Below are 20700 nucleotides of genomic sequence, written 5' to 3'. Positions count from 1 at the left end.
ACATTTTTATTTTCACTCCAGGTATTCGAATAATCAATGAGGAATTCTATAATAATTTGTTGAAGGTTGTCTCCATTCGGGATATATCGAAGACCTACCTTAATCTCATATAAGTAATTTACTATTTTTCTCATCGCAGCGGTTCTCAATAATTAGTGGGAATATTTTTAGATCTTCTGCTTGAGTTCTAATGGTTCTGATGATGCTTTCAACACGAAATTTCCCAGAAAGCTTGAAATAATTATTCTAAATATTACACGCACAATCTCAAGACGATCAAATAGGTTGTCACGAATTTCTTTTATAATATACTTCTTTAATTTTCTATTGTTCTGATGATATTATCAGTACTCCTTCGGTTTTTTGGAATAGAAAATATGGAGAGTAATTATTCGATATTCTTTTTCAATTTTTTAACGTTTTTTTTGTGTGAGACTTGAAATTGTCATTTTAGGTTCAAATATGATCATCTCGATCTAATCTGTAGTTTCAGGTTCAACAGATAAAAGAAATTTCAAATAAAATCCGAATCTCAAAATTTCAAGTTTCCAGCTGTTTTTATTCGTAGGTAATTTTGTAAGTGAGTCGAATCTTATTGATTGAGACTTTACTTAGGTATATCAAAAATTTTTGGAAATTTAATTAATCTTCTAAATGAATTTGTTTTATTCCAGGATTTATTTCCTAAATTTATGAAGATGAATTTTTTTTCGATTGTTTTTCTCGATTCGGAGCTTTTGAATTGAACAAATCGGCTTTTTGAGTCAGACTAAAAATTTTTACGAATTTTCATATTGATATCAAATTTTTGATATAATTTTCATTCAAATTTAAAAACTGAGAACTATAAGGGATTGAAAAGATATCCCTCAAATGGTTCCAAAGCATCATTATTACACTTTTTTATTAAGCAGTATAATTGAAGAAGATGCGCAATAACAATTACTGTTACAGTGTTACTTATGATAGAAAGAGAAAATACTGCGAATTCTACATAGGGTACGATATTTTATCCTGTCTCAACCCAACTGAAAAAAAATTTGAAATGAATTTCAGAGAGATACATAAGCTCCGAAATTCGAATGGCGAGTTTTCGAAAAGTCGATAGTTTTATGACTCATAGTTTTCAAAAAATGGTTTTTTCGGCGCTTTTTGATTGATCGATTTCATAGATTCATTATCAATAATAATTCCTCTGTACTGTGCTTTTGTTTATTCCAATTTCTTCAGCTATTTTTCTGAGCGAAGTATGGGTGTTAACACCAACATATGCAAGTACATTTATAACATTATCATCAGTGCACACAGGATTTGGCATGTTTTTTGTTTTTAATTGAACCGCTGCTCAATTTCTGATCCAATCTAGGAAACACCATGTGTGCTACCTGACGACGTTGAGGAAAACATTCACCATACACCAGCAGCATGTCCACGTATTCGTTTGCACTGAATGTAAATTGAATTGTAAACACTTCTTTGGTACTTTAAACATGATTAATGATGTTTTAATTGAAACTTGTGATTGGTACATAATTACACCAGGTAACGTTTGCAAATGATTGATGTTTTACACTATAACATAGAATGACTGTCATTCATTTTTTGTTATAGAAAACATCGGTTTTTTGAAACGAAAAATTCATCTACTTATGTAAAGTTTGTACAAACATGGGTGGAGGCATTTCATTTTTATAAGTAAATGACGTAAAAGAAGTCACAAAACATCAATGTTTTTACTGTTATTACTTAAAAAATAAAGAGTATGCGCTATCGTTGTATTCCAAAAAGATTGACGCGCAATTTTCACATAAACCAGTCAAAAAACAAACAGAAGCAGGCCTGGAAAATTGTAAATTCCCTCAGGAAAAAGATAAATGTCAAGATAGTTTTTAAGAAGAACAAATGATGAGGTATCGAGAAATATCGATTATCATTAATTGGAAAAGTTCCTGAAAAAGATGCGAATAAGGAATTATAATCATTTTTCTTAAAACCGGCAACGTCTGAAGAGATTAAAATGATAACGAAATCACTGCATGGAAAATGTGCATATGGTTTGTCTACATATGTGCTGAAAGAAATAGTCGATTATACATATTTTCTAAAAATCGATATCTAAAATAATGGAAAGTTCAATAAAAACGAGATTGATAGAATATTTCGAGATGAACAACTTTCTCACGAAACAACAACATGGATACAAAAATACGAGATCAACTATCACGGCTCCAGTTAAAGTTATCGAAAGAATAACAAAAGGTTTTGATGGGGGAAATGAAGTCGAGCTTAGTTTATGTGATTTTTCAAAAACTTTTGATAATGTTTCCCATTGAATTCTTCTTAGTAAACTCGAAAACTATGGTGTTCGGGGACCAGCACTCGAATTGCTTACTTCATTTTTGAAAGTAAGACTGCAATAAGTTCAAATTAGAGACAAATTGACACCTTGGATGACGATACACACGGGCGTATCTCAGGTGTCTATCTTAGGACCATTACTCTTCATCATATGCATCAACTACCTTTCAAACAATACATATAACATGCGACTATGCTTGTAACTATGCAGATGACACTTCGTTCTCGAAAAAATCAGTAAGAATAAGAACTGAAACAATACTCAAAGAAGCTGAAAGATTGTTCGATTCTAACGGTCTCCATTTAAATAAAGAAAAAAGTGGCCAGAGATAGACAATACTTCGAATCATAAATGTATAATCAGTATTTTACAATAAAAAGCCTCGAATTCCGAAAAAACGGCGAAAGCAAAGTTGTACTCCTATGTAAATGATACTGACGGCAGCATAATACTTACCTATGAAGTAAAAGAATTAGACGCAGATGACATGGAATCAAATCCTGGAGTACAAATATTATATATTAATGATGGTAATACTACAACGGAATTCGCAAAGAAAGTTCTCAAAACATCGCAGCAGAAACCTCTATTTCTAATAAGCAACATATTGCTGATGATATAATATGTACCTACCTAGATGTGGACAACCTCATGAAAGTTCTTCTAATTTCACAAGTGAACCTGAACGGACGTACAATCTATGCAAAAATGAAGAAAAAGTCAAAAACCAAAGAAAGTAATGTATGGTCAGGTTAGAAAAGAGCTGCATAAAAAATGCTAAACGTAACTTATAAGAAATTTCAACCTCTTGAGATAGGTCAAAAAGTAGCAATCGAAGTAGTTCCTAAAGTAGATAGAGGATCTCTGAATTCCAAAACTATCTTAGGAACATTAGTTAGTCTCCAATGATGTTTACCAAATTGGTAACATCCATAGACTTTTAAACCGATGGTTTTCGAGGAATGAAATGATTGATTGACATAATATGAAATGATTGATATTCCAGAGGATGAAGTAATTTCGTTGAGAGCAGCTATGAATTTATTTTCATTCGAAGGATAAGGATTCAAAAAGTGTTCTTGCATACCAAGCAATCCACAGTGTCGTTACAATAAATATTCATGTTTCATATGAAATGTATGTACAAGCAAATGCCATAAGAGTGGAATATAACAAGATTCATGTTATGAATAATCCTAATCTATAATTCTTCGTATTTTTGTTCTATTAGCGATTTCAATAATTTGCCTGGCACCAGGTTCGTTGCCAGACATTCCGACGCCCCGGCAAAATAAAATTTCGCCGCCCTTAAAAAAATTTCAGTTAATTCCACCAGATTTAAATTTCTTGTATAAATATATGTTGTTGAAATACATTTTATTTTACCACTTCTACATTTCTGATGTTGTTATAAAGGGTGTTTTTAGAGGGTGTGCCATATTTTTTTTGGGACAACTTCTTTCGTTGTATTAGTTTTGATGAAAAAATAGAAGCATTCAATGAATCGAAGAAAATTGCATGAAGAAGGTTCTCTTATCCAAATACAAAATATTGAACCGTTTTCGAGATATTTGAGTTTTTTTTATAGTCGCATGTCAGAAGATTCATTCATCGATAACTATAAAAGTTGTCTCAAAAAACCATGACCCTCTAAAAACACCTATTATAACCAATATAAAAAATGTAGAAGTGTAATCAAAAATGCATGTCAACAACATACATTTATGCACGAAATTTCAATTTGGTGGCATTCATCGTTTAGAAGTTACCTATGCGGAGAAATTTTCTCAATTTGATCAACTTTGAAGGATATATCACCCTCAATATGCATTTTGGGCCATAAGTTTAATCATCAAACTATAATTGTTTTTCAATTAACTATCACCCCAGAAGGCTCGGTACACATTTTTGGCTCACCCGGTATATAAAAAGACTGATACTGTAATAACCTTCGACAGAATTATGATTCAAAATACTAGAAACTGTTATTCTCGATATCATTCATTTCCTCGTGTGGCTCACTCACTTCCGATTTCATTATTATGGCATATTGAATAAACATATCGTTCAAATTTGTATTCACATTACCTTTTTCATCCAACTATGCTCATTTGGATTATAACACAAATCAACTATAAGAGCTGAATTTTCGGAAATTTAGTGGTTTAACCCGTTGAACACAATGAACTTCGAAGTAAGAGTACTGCCGCATCATGTAGAACTCATTATTTATAGACTTGACTGCAAATCCAATTTCTGCGGGAACCCCAGTCCTCAGAAGTCTCCTTAGAGATGAGTCATAACAACTAGCCATTCAACCCCTTTGAACTGACAAATCCTGAAACTTCTCCTTTGAAGACAACATTGACTGTTAGTTGTGTTACTATACCAGATGTTTCATAGTTATATGCTACAATTTCATGCGAAAATCATGGAACAATAGGCGACTTTATTAGAATTATTTTATTTATGTATTGATCAGTGAAGATCGGAATTCAGTAGGTAGGTACCTTTGGTCATGTTAATCACTGATAAAAATTTGACAGAATTAATTTGTGGAACACTTGAGGACATAATTTTGCAGGGTGTTAATTTGCAAATTAGACATGAATCTTGAAGGAGGTATTAGTATCACTAATTGGCTGTCGATTGAGCCATATTCATTGATAACCGAAAATCAACAGTTTCCGAGATATTTGAGTTTTTGTGTTTTTGAAAAAATTTCTCTCCTCACTTCATTTGATTAAAATTTTGGAATTTCTTCATCAGAAAAGGATATGATATGTATGAAAAAAGCAAAACTATGCTGTATGTTGAATGAGAATTAGTATGATTTGAGAGTTGGTATATGAAGAAAAGAATATTACATTTCTAATATAAATTTTCCTGCAACTTTGAAATTCCAAAATTCATGTATGACAGAATTATTCAAAAAACTTTCCAAATTCCTTCTTTATTTCCTAGAAAAAGAATGCAGGCACTAGTTTCGTTCCAGCAGATTTTGATTCAAAAGAAGAAAGAACCAAAGAAAGGAAAGTGATTAATTGCATATTTTTTCATCACAATTAAACCGATAATTTCAGTAGAAAATGTTTTTATAAATTATGTTTGAAATGACCCCACTATTCCTTATACAAGCACGGGCCCTTTTTCTTATTTCTTCAATTGTCACTTTCAGCCTGGAATTTACTCTCAATTGCTCGCTGCTGCGTCTATTCTAACGATGTTATATCCGGACTACTCGCTAGCCAAGTTTCGCGGCTAATTTGGAAACAGCCTGTATATTTATTGCTTCGATGAAACTCAACCTAACCTCAATAACGGATGTTTTTTAGCTACATGAGAAGTTTCGATGGTTGTTGTCTATGATTTGTTAGTTGAGAATTTGTCAAACTGTGTTGACATTTCTGTTCAGTAAGTTTTGGCAATTCATGATCAATCGTTTAACGCCAGAACAACGTTTTCAAATTGTGGGAATTAATTTTGAAAAAAATTATTATGTTCTTGAAGTCATTATTCAAGTCTCCATTGACGTCGTATAGCCAGATTTATCGGAGACAGTGGTGAAAAATTGAACTGGTCGAACGGACTATGTAATTCGTAGCTGCGGCGGACATATGCCGAAATTGGATTTAAAAAATGAATGCCATGAAATTATCTACCAGATTATAATAGGAAAAAATCAAGTGGAACGAAATTTCTGCCTTGTATTATTAATCAAAGTTCTCAAGCTTTTAAAAAAAAACCCATTACAATATTTCATGTGAAAAGTCTTCAGTTTCGGAGATTTCCTTGAAATTACCTATATAATAATTAGCCTGAAACCTTCAATAAACATTCATCTGACGAATTCTTGGATTTGGATAAAAGTAGGTCGATTGTGATTTATAATTATCCGGTGGGTAGGTTAAGGTCATCGCAGTCGGTGCTGTTGAACTCTGTGAAACCAAGTTTGGCGGGATTCCCGTCAGATATTTAACCAGACGAGTCATCCTTCTGAAGGCCTTGTCTTGTTTCTTCTAACGGGTGTTTTTTTTTCGAGGTATATAACTTTAAGTTGGCATTACTGTTCAAGATGGCGACCGATTTAACAGCTGTCAAGTGATTTATTCTCAGTTTGGTTTGGCAATTCATCATGAACAGACTCACGCCTGAACAACGCTTGCAAATAGTGCAATTTTATTCTGTGCGGAATACGTACCGAGCACTACGTCCATTTTATCGTCGACAAAATCGTCCATCAGAGCAGTTAATTCGATTAACCATGGAACGTTTTCGCACCACGTTTACTCTTATTGATAACTCGCATCCCCAGAGACGCCGTATAGAAGAAGCTATTGCTGCTGTAGAGCGTAGCATTGAGGAAGACCCGAATGAGTCTATCGGCCATCGAGCACAGGAATTGGATCTGTGTCCATCCAATATATGGAAGATTTTGCGGAAGGATCTTGATATGCGTGCTTACAAAATCCAACTCTTGCAAAAATTGAAGCCAAACGATCATCAAGTAAGGCGTAGATTCGTCGAATTGGGCCCAAAATGAGATTGCCGTTGTTCCCGATTTTCATAAGCGAATTTTGTTTAGCGAAGAAGCGTACTTCTGGTTGAATGGCTACGTCAACAAACAAAACTGCCGCATTTGGAGTGAAGCTAATCCTCGAGTATATGTCGAAACACCGTTACATCCAGAAAAACTGACTGTTTGGTACGCTTTATGGGCTGGTGGAATCATTGGTCCGTACTTCTTCAAAAACGATGATGGCCAGAACGTTACAGTCAATGGTGATCGGTATAGAGCCATGATTACTAACTTTTTCATTCCTAAATTGAACAACCATGACGTCCAGGAGCTGTGGTTCCAACAAGACGGCGCAACATGTCACACAGCTCGTGCCACAATCGATTTATTGAAAGACACGTTTGGTGACTGCCTAATTTCACGTTTTGAACCTGTGAATTGGCCTCCAAGATCTTGTGATTTGACACCGCTAGACTACTTTCTGTGGGGCTATGTAAAGTCATTGGTCTATGCGGATAAGCCACAAACCCTTGACCATTCGGAAGACAACATTCGCCTTATTTTTGCCGATATACGGCCACAAATGTTGGAAAAAGTCATCGAAAATTGGACGTCCAGATTGGACTACATCCGAGCCAGCCGTGGCGGTCATATGCCAGAAATCATATTCAAAATGTAATGCCACAAGATTATCTTGCGGATAAATAAAATTCATGTCAATCGAATAATCCATCGTTGTTTTATTGCAATTTAAAGTTCTAAAAAAAAACACCCTTCACTTCTATAATCTATAGAACTGTTTTCTTATAGGTAATATATTTTTTTTATTTTCGATTTGTGCAATTACTTATGAATAGAACGATCCAAAGCTATTAAACTTCCAATCCGAAATTGAACTAATATTTCCTATCTTGATGACAATTGGAAATGTCTGAAAACGCCTCTGTTCTTCTCGTAACCTGATAGGAGACTTCGTGTTTTTATTGATGACAAAAGTAGTAGTTTCAAAACGTTGAACATGAGACTTCCGCAAGGATCAGTTTTGTCTCCAATACTTTTCATAAATACTTGCGGGACATCCCTGTTACCTTATCTGATAAATTCACCTATGCTCTTTATATTCATATATTGCTCTCTTATTTAAATTATGGAAAATTATTTTCTTGAGTGACGCTTATGCCCTTATTCAAATAAAACAGAATTATCCTGTTTTCATTTGAATAATTAAAAAAATATATAGAAAATTGAAAGTAACTTTCAATAATTCTGTCTTGAATCATAATTATACTCCCAAATATCTTGGAGTTGAACTTGATTCTTCTTTGAATTTCAATGTTCATTTGACGTTTGAAATTGAAGTCGAGGTATAATATCCTTCAAAAATTAGATGGTTCTTCATAGGGTGCGGATGCCAGCACTCTTCGTACGGCAGCCTTGGTCTTGGTTTTTTCTGCTGTTGAATACTGTTGTTTTGTTTGGTTCAATAGTGCTCATGTTCATAAAATTGATGAACAGGTTAACGTTTCTATGAGAATTATCAGTGGAACTATTAGACCTTTACATAGGTTATCAGTGCTATCAAGAAATCTTGGAAAAAATTTCATTTCTACCCGAACTTATTCCCAATTGTATCTTACCTCCCAGATACTAGAACTGCTAGATTAAAGTCACGCAAACCTTTATGGATTGAAACCTTCCTTCGATCTTATGAAAGTGACAAGGAAATTTGGCGTTCGAAATAGAGTTCTTGTAATGTCTTATCGTTGATCCTTCAGAGAAAGTTCTAGGTTTCAATCTTTCCAGGAAAATTTGGTGTATTTTAAATCACCTTAGGACTGGTCATGGTCGTTGTAGTAGTATGCTCTTCAAATGGCATTCTATTGATAGTCCACTATGTCAGTGTGGTGTAGAAGAAACCATTGACCACTTGGTGATGGTGAATACAATGGCCCACAGAAAATATTCGCTATACAGAAAACATTTCGGAATAGAGAGGAATGTGGTGAATTCTATGCCGATAGATTTTTGATGTATTTCATGTGCATGCTTCAAATTCAACGCGTGAATGATCTCATCGACGTAAATCTGGAATCTCCAGATCTGTAGCTGACGGTCGCCGTCAACCAGCGTCAAGGTGTGCTAGTCTAGTATGTTCGCTTCTAGGGAAACCTGTGCTCCAGATTTTCGTGCCTGAAGCGTTACTGTCGTAACTGGGACTTTTTAGGAACATTATTTCGCCTATTTGTAATACGTCAACATCAAAGCAGTATGCGCAACTAGCCTTCTAGCGTAGAAATAGGTACATCACCTTATCTCTTAGACGTTCATATATAACCGAAACCGCAGACTACATCGGTTCACTCTCCTTGAAACCACTATTAATAACGTACATTATAGTGACTTCATTGCGATTCACTTGATTAAAATTCACCTGGAAGAAATTCTGAATTGATTATGCTGTCAGACCTTTCTAAAATTTGAAAAGTCATGTGAAACCAAAAAATATATCGCGGAAACTATAAGTTGTAAAAGTAAACATATTGATTTTCTTTGAATTCCAAGAATAATCCTTATGGTTAATTACTCAACCTTTCAGGAAAATTTTAGTGTGACTATGTCATAGAATATCCAGCTGGATCTCCTGATTTAACTCTATTGATTAATTATTTGAGGTGGTGATTTAAAATTTATATTAATAGGCCCAATAACCCAATGAGCTGAAAAAAACATTTAGAACAGAAATTGAGATTACTTTTTGTAGGTTTTTGAAAAGAGTTTGCATATAGACTAGTATAATAGGTTATCCAGTGAGTTATACGCCGTACTTCTAATTCAAATTATTTTCAATTTTTCAAGGTATTCTCTGATTACCATGTATGTAATAATGTAAGTATGAGTAAATTACTTCAATTCATTAAGTATATAGTAAAGTACCTAATTAAAAAAAAAGCAAAAATACTTCATTTTGCACAATAGTGTTATTACTATAGATTATTGTCATTCATTCAAATGACACTGACAATTATGGCAAATGAACTTGAACAATTATGTCGAAAATGGGAAATATGATCTGCATCATATTTGTAGCATCTGCATGCTCTAAATATTATGCATCTCAAAAAGAAAACCGATGTGTCCAAACTTCCTCTCTCTTTTTTTTCTCCCTCAACTTGTAGAGAATAATCTCCAATTGTGCTGATCAATAAAGGAATAAAAGATCTTTTGAATGAGGTATAGTGAATTTAAAAAACATCGCTGACGTTATTACGCTAATGACAATCATTTTGAAGTATTCATCAGAATTTGGGAAAAAAAATTATGAAAATTTACTTGTTCCGGGTTTTCTCGAAATTCGATGGATGCAAAGAGAATAAATTATGCACAGGGAATGTATTGTTTCAATGTTTCTATCTATATCTAGGCTTTGTTTAGGTGTCCCCAGTTCAGGCAGAATACTGTTAACAGCGAAAGGTTGGATATAGGTATATGTTAATATTTTCACAATATAAACTCATTTTTGAAAGTGAAATGCTATAATGATATCAATAAAAAATATTTTTCACCGCAAATTTCTACTTTCAGTAATCAATAGTATCGGATTTGTTCTAATTTTATATCCGGCAGTATTTTAATTAACTTCAAATTTTTTCCATCGCTTGAAATATTCAGTGAGATCGGCGAAATCTCAGAAATAATGAAAACGTATGAACCTATACAATATAAATTATAAAGAATAGATGTCAGAATTATATTCGTAACTTTTTCCTTTGAGAAATATGACAAATGAATAATATGAGAAGTTTTACTTGAAAACGATAATTATTATCTATTATTCTGTTCGTGCTGAATTTGTTATGAGTTGGAATCTTGCGGTGTAATTTTTTAGTGAAATCAAGGACTATTACGTTGTAAATGTAACTTATATTGACTATCATGAGATGGATAGCAGCGGTAGCTACGTTTTGTAGTTCCGAATGTGGTAAATGGCAGTAGTTTTGGAAGCTTAAAAACAATTCAAATATGTTTCCTGTTTCAAAAGTTATGACAATATTACATTTGTAGCTTTAATCGCTATGTCTACTGTGAACACCCTATAACTTAAGAGCCAGCGATGACCAGAGTCTTCTGGTCAGATTTACTTATTAAGAGAATAAAAGTCTACAAAAAACAATACTGAAATTTGAAATTGACCGATAACAATTGTTCATATATTCAGCTGCCTAGTCCTCTGGTAAGTGAATGGAAATACTTATCTAGTACAGTTTTAGTTTTGAATGATCTTTAATCGATCTAAATGATATAGGGGACAAACTCACTGGACTCCAGAAAATCATGGCAATATTCTCGAACATGTCATGATGGTTTCAAACTATGACCTATTGAGGACAGTTAAAAACACAGACAAAAAATAATGAAGAAAAGAAAATTTAGAGCAAAATCAACCAAAAGACAATATATGCGAGGTACTGTAATGACATTTTTGTCGAAATCTTCCATCGAGTCTACTAATATTGCTTAAGCATATGCACGTTAAAACTGAAATAAGAATTTACTACATTTCATATACTTCATGATAAAAAATTACGTTTTTAAATTTCGTTATAAGTATTTTACTATTTGGCCGTTAGGCATATTCGGATTGAGTCATAATAGGTTTAATAGGAAATGGCTAAGTGACATATTCTACAGTCATACCCTGTAATGTAGGAATACGTTTACTACGTCAAGTTGTTACGTCCGATAGCTCAGCAAAATAGTAGAGTAGTAAAGGGTGTTTTTTTTAGAGCTATAGAACTTTAAAGTGTAATGAAACAACGATGGATTATTCGATTGACATGAATTTTATTTATCCGCAAGATAATCTTGTGGCATTACATTACATTAGGCGGTCACCAAACGTGTCTTTCAATAAATCGATTGTGGCACGAGCTGTGTGACATGTTGTGCCGTCTTGTTGGAACCACAGCTCCTGGACATCATGGTTGTTCAATTCAGGAATGAAAAAGTTAGTAATCATGGCTCTATACCGATCACCATTGACTGTAACGTTCTGGCCATCATCGTTTTTGAAGCAGTACGGACCAATGATTCCACCAGCCCATAAAGCGCACCAAACAGTTAGTTTTTCTGGATGTAACGGTGTTTCGACATACCCTTGAGGATTAGCTTCACTCCAAATGCGGCAGTTTTGTTTGATGACGTAGCCATTCAACCAGAAGTGCGCTTCATCGCTAAACAAAATAAAATGGACGTAGTGCGCGATACGTATTCCGCACAGAACCATTATTTTCGAAATAAAATTGCACTATTTTCAAGCGTTGTTCAGGCGTGAGTCTATTCATGAGGAATTGCCAAACCAAACTGAGAATAAATCACTTGACAGCTGTTAAATCAGTCGCTATCTTGAACAGTAATGCCAACTTAAAGTTGTATACCTCGAAAAAAAACACCCTATATATGCCAGCGTATGCATGGGTATTTCAAAAGCGTAAAAATTCAAGAGAATAAAGCGGAAAGTCAAAAGAATATTGAGAAAAGCCAAACACAATTTTAGCGAACCAAGTACGAACCAATCATCAAATCTATATTTAATCCATATGCATCTTGCGTTATGGACCGAGCCATCAGTGTTGACATTGTTTACGCGCAAGCTTATGATATTTCGCGATCGCTCATACTCCATAATTCTCTCTTACGCAAACAACAATTATTATGGCATTTTTTCTATCTAATTTGAATCTAGTGCGAAAACACTCATGAATCAACGATCACTTAAATTTCATGAAATCAATCATGAATTGATTTTGTCCATTCAAGAAACAAATCTTTACTCAACTATGATGAGTAAAAAGTTGTTCTTTCTTGTACCAGTGCAATGAAATTTTTATCATTTGTCATTCTGCTATAGATACAGCGTTTTGTAATCATAAACGTTTAATTCATCATTAAATTTATTGTCTTTGAGACTGTATCATGCATTTTTTAATTTATTTCAACGTTAATGGTGAGAATACAGTTTGAGTTGAATTCTTGTTACGATATTAAATATGTATAGAATATTTTACTGTTAACAGGTCATTTTTTTTATCATCTGAACAAAAATTTTTTGTTTATGATAGTTTTTGCATCGATTTAGAAAATCTACTGTATTGAAAAAATGTAAATTACTCCGAATGTGTTATTCAACCCGGTTTCGAGTATCCCTTAGAGTCCTTAGACAGTTTCACATCGCGTCACGCGTACAATATTAATAATATTAATAATTCTTTCATGTCTCGATATTACATATATTAATTATTCATTAATGTATCGATAATACATATATTGATAATTCGTTCATGTCTCGATATTACATATATTAATTATTCATTAATGTCTCGGTATTTCATATATCTATTAATAATTCGTTCATGTCTCGATATTATATCAAATAGATTTATATGTTGTTTGAGTAGGCTCGGTCTAGTATATCGATTCCTCGATCGATTCACACTCAGCATTACATGAATATAGACGATACATAATGAATACTCAACCCAAACATTTTGCACTTTTCAATTCAATTCAATACTTCTTCATTTTAATTTAAATTACATTTTTACAACTATAAAAACAAATATGAAATGCAATTATGTCAAATTAGAATCCCACAATGAAATTAATCAATTTCATATTAATTACTGCCTACTCAAAATCATAGTTCATAAATTCTTCTATACTGTATGGTTCAAGATAATAACTGTTTTAATCTCTTCTTAAATTGTTTTTCTGTGTTAATATTTTTTATTTTGATATCTAGCTTATTGTAAAGTTCCCTAACCATACCTACAGGGTTGTACGAGATCATAGGTTTCAACGAGACATATTAAAATGATAAAAAGGGCGTTTTTTCAAAACCTGCATATCATAAAATGTATTGAAAGAAAATGAAATCTCTTTTTAGACGATATAAAGAGTTCCTATACCTAAATTGTAAGGTTTCTTAATTAAAATCAAGTTTTCATCCCAATGGCAATTTTAAGCTAATTTTGTTTTAGATATCCATGAAATGGCATATTATTAAAAATTATGATAATTTGACCAATGCATGTCGATAGACCAATGCAAGCCTATAGTCAAATTATATAAATTCACAAATTTATGCGGCATTCCACGGATATCTAAAATAAATGAAGCTTAATATTGCCATTGGGCTGAAAACTTGCTTTCAGTCCCAATGGCAATATTAAGCTACATTTGTTTACATATCTTTTCAGGTGAAGTAGCTATAAAGATGAATTATTATTTAATCATTCAATAATATGAACTGAATATCAACAAAAACTGAACTATATTAAACTTTCCACCAAAAAATTATATTTTCTAGTAATATGATACTCGCTAAATTTTGCAAACATTTTATTCATATCGGATCGGAATTTTTCTGAATCTTTCTAAATGGTTATTATTGTATAAACTTATTTACCCCTCAACGTTCTTTAAAACACTTTAAACTTCAAACCCAGTTTGAAATTTTTAAGTTTCTTGGTCACATCATTCGGAATCTATCCTGATAACGACCAGAATAAGGACTGTCACAATGAATTTGACCGAGAATTATCCATAACTATCATCAAGGTCAACCTTAAATCATTTGAGATCACTCTACAGGGTGAGCCAAAAATGTGTACCGAGTTTTCTGGGGTTGGGGATATTAAAAAATAATTATAGTTAAATAAAGAAGAATAAACTTATAACCCAAAATGCATATTAGGGGAGATATATCCTTCCAAAGTTGTTGAAATTAAAAAAAAATTCTTCTCATAATTTCTAAAAAATGAATGCCACCAGATTGAAATTTCGTGCATGAATGTATGTTGAGAAAATAAAAAATTTTATTACATTTCTGATATTGTTATACGGAGTGTTTTTAGAGAGGGGAGTCATGATTTTTTGGGACAACTTCTGTCTTTGTATTCGTTTTGGTGAAAATTACATGAAAAAGGTATTCTTATTCAGATACAAAAAATTCGAGATAGTCGAGTTCTTGTCTTCACATGATGTCAGCAGTTTCATTCATCGCGAGAATCATCGATAACCATAGCAGTTGTTCCAAAAAAATCATAACTCACCCTCTTAAAACACCCTTTATAACAATATCAGAAATTTAGAAGTGTAATAAAAAAATGTATTTTAACAACATACATTTATGCACGAAATTTCAATCTGGTGGCATTCACCTTTTAGAAGTTACGCGGTGATTTTTTTTTTATTTTATCAACTTTGGAAGGATATATCTCCTTCAATATGCATTTTGGGCCAAAAGTTTATTCATCAAACTATACATATTTTTCAATGTACTGTCACACCCAGAAACCTCGGTACACATTTTTGACTCAGCCTGTAGATCCTGAAATAACAGATATTTAGCAAAATGATTTCTGCCTGAATCCTAAATCAATATAAATTGCTTTCGATCTCTGAAATTTATTCTTCTTATTTAAGAAATCCTTTTTCTCCAATTCTGTGGTTATTCCGTTCATTCTTCCACATCTTGTAGAACAAAATCGTGCGAGAATATATCAGAAACGCACAGTTTTCATGGTTATATTTTATTATTCTGTGTTGGTACTCGGAACTTTCCGCCACGGCTTTATCTGTCAATTCATCAATTTGCCTTAAAGAAATCAGTTCTGCCAACCAACATTTTTCAATGCAAAAATCACTAAATTATATTTATGGAAATATTTCATTAATTTCAATGAAAATGCAATGAATTAGAGAAAATAATGTATAATACTCGTACAGAAGGCTCATTCTACCACTCGTTCATTCCAAAACTCGCCACTTCGTGGCTCGTTTTTGAATTTTGAACTCGTGGAAGAATACCAATGCCTTCTGCACTTGTATTATAAATAACTATACCGGTTTTTGAACATAAACACTTCATATATTCACATGGAGAAAATTCACAACTCACCTCTTCGAATATCCTCCGGTACCTCTGCATCTTCCTCACCCTCTCGCTCTCTGTGCTCATTCTGCTGAAAGCACTGAAGGTCCTCTGGTACGAAGGTTTGGTCAAGGGTTCAGTTGTGGGTGTTGTCGGTGCACTTTTAGTTTTTCTACTGTCGAACTCCATATCGTTATCGCGAAAAGTCGGAAAATTCAATCAATCACACCTTACTTTTATCTCGCAAACAAAACTACACTCTAAATTATCTCGGATATCGCGATTATACGCTCGCTATCGTAGTGGGCTACTCTGCGTCACGTGTAACACCTTCCACCGCTAGAGCGAAACTATGAATGGGAGTACGATTTTGTTAAACGCTATTTCGGATGAGCCGATACGTGGTTTTGAACGAGTAGATGCTGTTTCGTAAGGATATATACCTAGTAAATGTGTCGCTTCGAGTCTTATCAAGGTCTTATCAAGGATTACCGTGAATTAAACCGCATATCCATTGCGGGTAGTTCAGAGGACTTCAGGATTAGAAGCCAGTGGCTGCTTGTCCTGTGAGGCATTGCCTCAACGAATAAATTTTGGAAATTACACGTATATTTTATTAGTTCATTTCAACCTCGATTTCGCATAATTTGGGACGGCACTGGGTGTCAGTTCCATAATATCCATCTTAATCTCATGATTCCTGTATAGTCCGTTCAGGAATTATTGACATCCCGGGCGGCTGACCGTATACCGTACACATGACAGAAATATCCAAAATATAAAGGGTGTTTTTTTAGAGCTAAAGAACTTTAAATTGCAATAAAACAACGATGGATTATTCGATTGACATGCATTTTATTTATCCGCAAGATAATCTTGTGGCATTACATTTTAAATATGATTTCTGGCATATGACCGCCACGGCTGGCTCGGATGTAGTCCAATCGGGACGTCCAATTTTCGATGACTTTTTCCAAAATTTGTGGCCGTATATCGGCAAAAATAAGGCGAATGTTGTCTTCCAAATGGTCAAGGGTTTGTGGCTTATCCGCATAGACCAATGACTTTACATAGCCCCACAGAAAGTAGTCTAGCGGTGTTAAATCACAAGATCTTGGAGGCCAATTCACAGGTCCAAAACGTGAAATTAGGCGGTCACCAAACGTGTCTTTCAATAAATCGATTGTGGCACAAGCTGTGTGACATGTTGCGCTGTCTTGTTGGAACCACAGCTCCTGGACATCATGGTTGTTCAATTCAGGAATGAAAAAGTTAGTAATCATGGCTCTATACCGATCACCACTGTAACGTTCTGGCCATCATCGTTTTTTAAGAAGTACGGACCAATGATTCCACCAGCCCATAAAGCTCACCAAACAGTCAGTTTTTCTGGATGTAACGGTGTTTCGACATTCACTTGAGGATTAGCTTTACTCCAAATGCGGCAGTTTTATTTGTTGACGTAGCCATTCAACCAGAAGGGCGCTCCATCGCTAAACAAAATAAAATGGACGTAGTGCGCGATACGTATTCCGCACAGAACCATTATTTTCGAAATAAAATTGCACTATTTGCAAGCGTTGTTCAGGCGTGAGTCTATTCATGATGAATTGCCAAACCAAACTGAGAATAAATCACTTGACAGCTGTTAAATCGGTCGCCATCTTGAACAGTAATGTCAACTTAAAGTTATATATCTCGAAAAAAACACCCGTTATATGTAACACCTGGCCTCAGAAAGAAACGGGCAAAATTCATAAAACCCCCTATATCTCGGCTACGAAGACACTAAGACCCACTAAATGGGGTATCTCCAGAACCGCCTTGGTGCCACCTATGCACCTGTGAAGTATTTCCGTTTCCGAATGAAACACCCTGTATATTAGGAAAATAGCAGAATTTTTTGTTGGTACCTACTGAGTGTTTTTTATAGAAAGATGGATTTTAGTACATTATATCATATTCAATTTTCAAAATTTGTTGCCATTTTGAAAGTATTATCGTTATGCTTCTCTCATAGAAAATCGTCCTTATTGGCAAAAAATTGGGACAGTCGATTTTCAAAAACCTCTTTTGAAGCGAATTTTTACCTGCAAAATTATTCGCCATGGACAGAAGCTGATGATAATCACTTGGTTCCTGGTCCGGAATATAAGGTGGGTGCATAAGAACATCCCAAACAAGCTCCCGGAGCTTCTGGCGAGTCACTATCGATGTGTGTTGCCTGGCGTTGTCCTGATGGAACACAATTCATCTCTTACTGTCCAAAGCTGGCCGCTTCTGAGCGATTGTTTCCTTCAGACGGTCCAATTGTCGACAGTGGAGTTCCGAGTTAACAGTTGTGTCTTATGGGAGCAGCTCCACGCGTAGATAATTCTCTGCCAATCTCACTAAACACACAGCAATACCTTCCTAGCCGTTTCCGCCGTCTCACCGCTTTTCGACCACGACCGTTTTTGCTTGACGTTGTCGTAAATGATCCACTTTTCATCACCAGTCACCAACCGTTTCAAAAATGGAGCGATTTTGTTGCGATTCAGCAGTGATTATCATTCGGTCCATGCGGTTTTTTCGTTAACTCGTGTGGCCTCATGCAAATAGTGTTCCAAACGGTTTATTGTGCACTTCTTAGTTCTTGAGTAATCGAATTAGGACTCGACAATGTCCATGATTTTATCGATATTTTCGACAATTGGCCTTCCAGTGTGTGGTGCATCTTTGACATCGAAATTACTGAAACGGAATCGACGAAAAAAAATTGCACGCGATTGGCTTTTACAGTATCAGGTCCATAAACACTATTTACATTTACAGTCCCTGGCTTGCATTTTTGCTTTTATCGAATGAAAACTGTACAATATAGCTTATTTTCATTTTGCTAGTGTCCATCTTTGTGACGCGCTCAAACTCAACTATGTCAACTAATCACAAAACTGTCATAAAGTTTTTGTAGTGTGAAATCCCATCTTTCTAACACCAACTAGTGGAACCCGATCAGACTTGTACAACGCGAGATACAGATAACTAAATATTAAAAACTTAATAACAAATTCTAGTAAATTTTTTTCGACCAGCTTATCTTTGGACAATATTTTCAACATTCAGACTATTGCAAATGGTCCAATGTATATGCATTAATGCCAATCCATTCAATCCCCCTTCTGAGTATCAACCCATATTTTTCTATAATTCAGAATACATTTTTATATTTATAAGGTCCGCGAGAGGAAGAGGGCCATGGCCTCTATGCCCTTCCCTGTATCCGCCCCTGCCTAAACTAAAGGGTAGATATTCGTATTTTTGTATTTAACGTATCTGATGAATCTATTTTGGACATAATGAGAAAATATTAATTATACTTTTTTATGACAAAACTGAAAGTAAGTAGTCGTAGGGTTGCATAATCGGTATAGCACGCGGCCGCTTCCTGTTGTTTTATATTCTATGGGTACAAATATAACAAGTAACGTGCTTTTTCTTTCAAGACAACGTCCTCAGTCGAGGACGTCTCGTAAAATAAGATCATATCCGTTGAGTTCCTCGGAAATGATCCTATTTGAAATTTCTTTAGAAATTCAATGAGGTCATACAAGAATAGGCGGTGTGCGAATTTGTATGTGGTGACCTCCGTGGCGGAATTAAACACTTACTTTTGTAAAATATTACGTGTTTACTATGTCTTGCCTGCTAAAGTGGTGTTGAAATTAATCTTTTTTTCACGATTCCAAGAACATCAGATTTGATTTCATTTTCAATAATTGATTTGCACTATTGAAAGTGAATTCTGAAGTTCTGAAGTCATTTACTGCACGAAATTCACGAACTTAGTGCTGGGTAATTGGTTGTTACAATTAATTTTACAATACAGAATATAAATACTATAAAATTTAATTTTTTCCCTAAAAAGTGGCTCGAGTGAGAAATAGCCCAGGCAAATTATTACTCTAGTCCCTAATAATTGCTCAAGAGCTGGAAATCATTCTTACCCCTTTTGGGGTCCTAAATAACAAGTATCGCAGTTTGCGACGGTTTCTAGGTTGTGCTTCAGATTTGATTTTTCGCACTTTATTCAGTATTTCACTAATGACTCGAAAAGTACTCATCCTACATAAATGTTGTTCTCTCCCTCTTCAAAGAACATTAAATTTGGCGTCTAATGACGTTCGAAATATTAGAATCGGTTGAGCCATTCAGCTGCAATTGATCGTCAAAGTTAGATGATTTTTACAATATCAGCTTAAAAGTTGACAACTCTCAACTTCCAACGTCTGTAGCTCGAAAAGGACAGCACCGATTGAAAAAATGCCATAAAAACGAACATGTATAAAATTCAATTTTGAATCAAATGCTTCTTGAAATTTGAACTCGCTTGGTCCAGTGCTGTACTCTGTAATTAAACTTAAAATTAAATTAATTAATTAAATTAAATTACTTAAACGTAACTTAAAAGGTTATACATAACTAGCCATACTCAATAGAATATTGCTCAGAAATGACGTTGCACATCCTATATCTCACTCATGCTTCTAAAACGAGATAAATTTCATATGGCAAAAATGATTCTCCCGGTGTCATCTACACGACTATATATTATGTTTGTCCAGTTTATAATGAAACACCCTGTATGTAACCACTGGCGACCCAAGTACTACTACTACGAACTACGATCCAAACAAAATGCCACAATCAAATTACATTGAAATCTAATAAAATTGTAAAAGTTAAGGCTGTTGTAAGAATTTGTGGGCACACAGACATGAAACTGTAGTAACTCTGCTCAAGAGATGGCGTTATGAGTGTCGAGCCACACTTTACTTTGGCCTCGGCGGATTTATAGGGGTCCCGCGTTGCAGCAGAGACACCTCTCCACGATGATGTCTCAAGTAGAGA

At 34.3% G+C, this 20700-nt stretch overlaps 2 protein-coding genes across 4 annotated transcripts in view; one reads left to right on the top strand and one right to left on the bottom strand.

The window, feature by feature from the left end:
• LOC123676740 (rhomboid-related protein 2-like) overlaps positions 1–16220 on the bottom strand; it is a 32344-nt gene extending 16124 nt beyond the window's left edge. The window contains exon 1 of one of the 3 annotated variants that reach the window (XM_045612906.1): positions 15838–16220. In XM_045612906.1, coding sequence (XP_045468862.1) covers positions 15838–15999 — 162 coding nt within the window. In that variant the 5' untranslated portion in view covers positions 16000–16220. Of the gene's footprint in view, positions 1–4276; positions 4385–4447; positions 4622–15837 lie in introns of those variants that run through there. The other 2 variants (XM_045612908.1, XM_045612907.1) reach the window with 2 other exon arrangements.
• LOC123676739 (Meckel syndrome type 1 protein) overlaps positions 1476–20700 on the top strand; it is a 33058-nt gene continuing 13833 nt past the window's right edge. The window contains exon 1 of the mRNA XM_045612905.1: positions 1476–1542. Within this exon, the coding sequence (XP_045468861.1) occupies positions 1491–1542 (52 nt within the window). The 5' untranslated portion in view covers positions 1476–1490. The remainder of the gene's footprint in view (positions 1543–20700) is intronic.

The sequence above is a fragment of the Harmonia axyridis genome, chromosome 3 (assembly GCF_914767665.1).
Source record: "Harmonia axyridis chromosome 3, icHarAxyr1.1, whole genome shotgun sequence".
Taxonomy (NCBI): Eukaryota; Metazoa; Arthropoda; class Insecta; order Coleoptera; family Coccinellidae; genus Harmonia; species Harmonia axyridis.
This window is presented reverse-complemented; position numbering and strand designations above follow the sequence as displayed.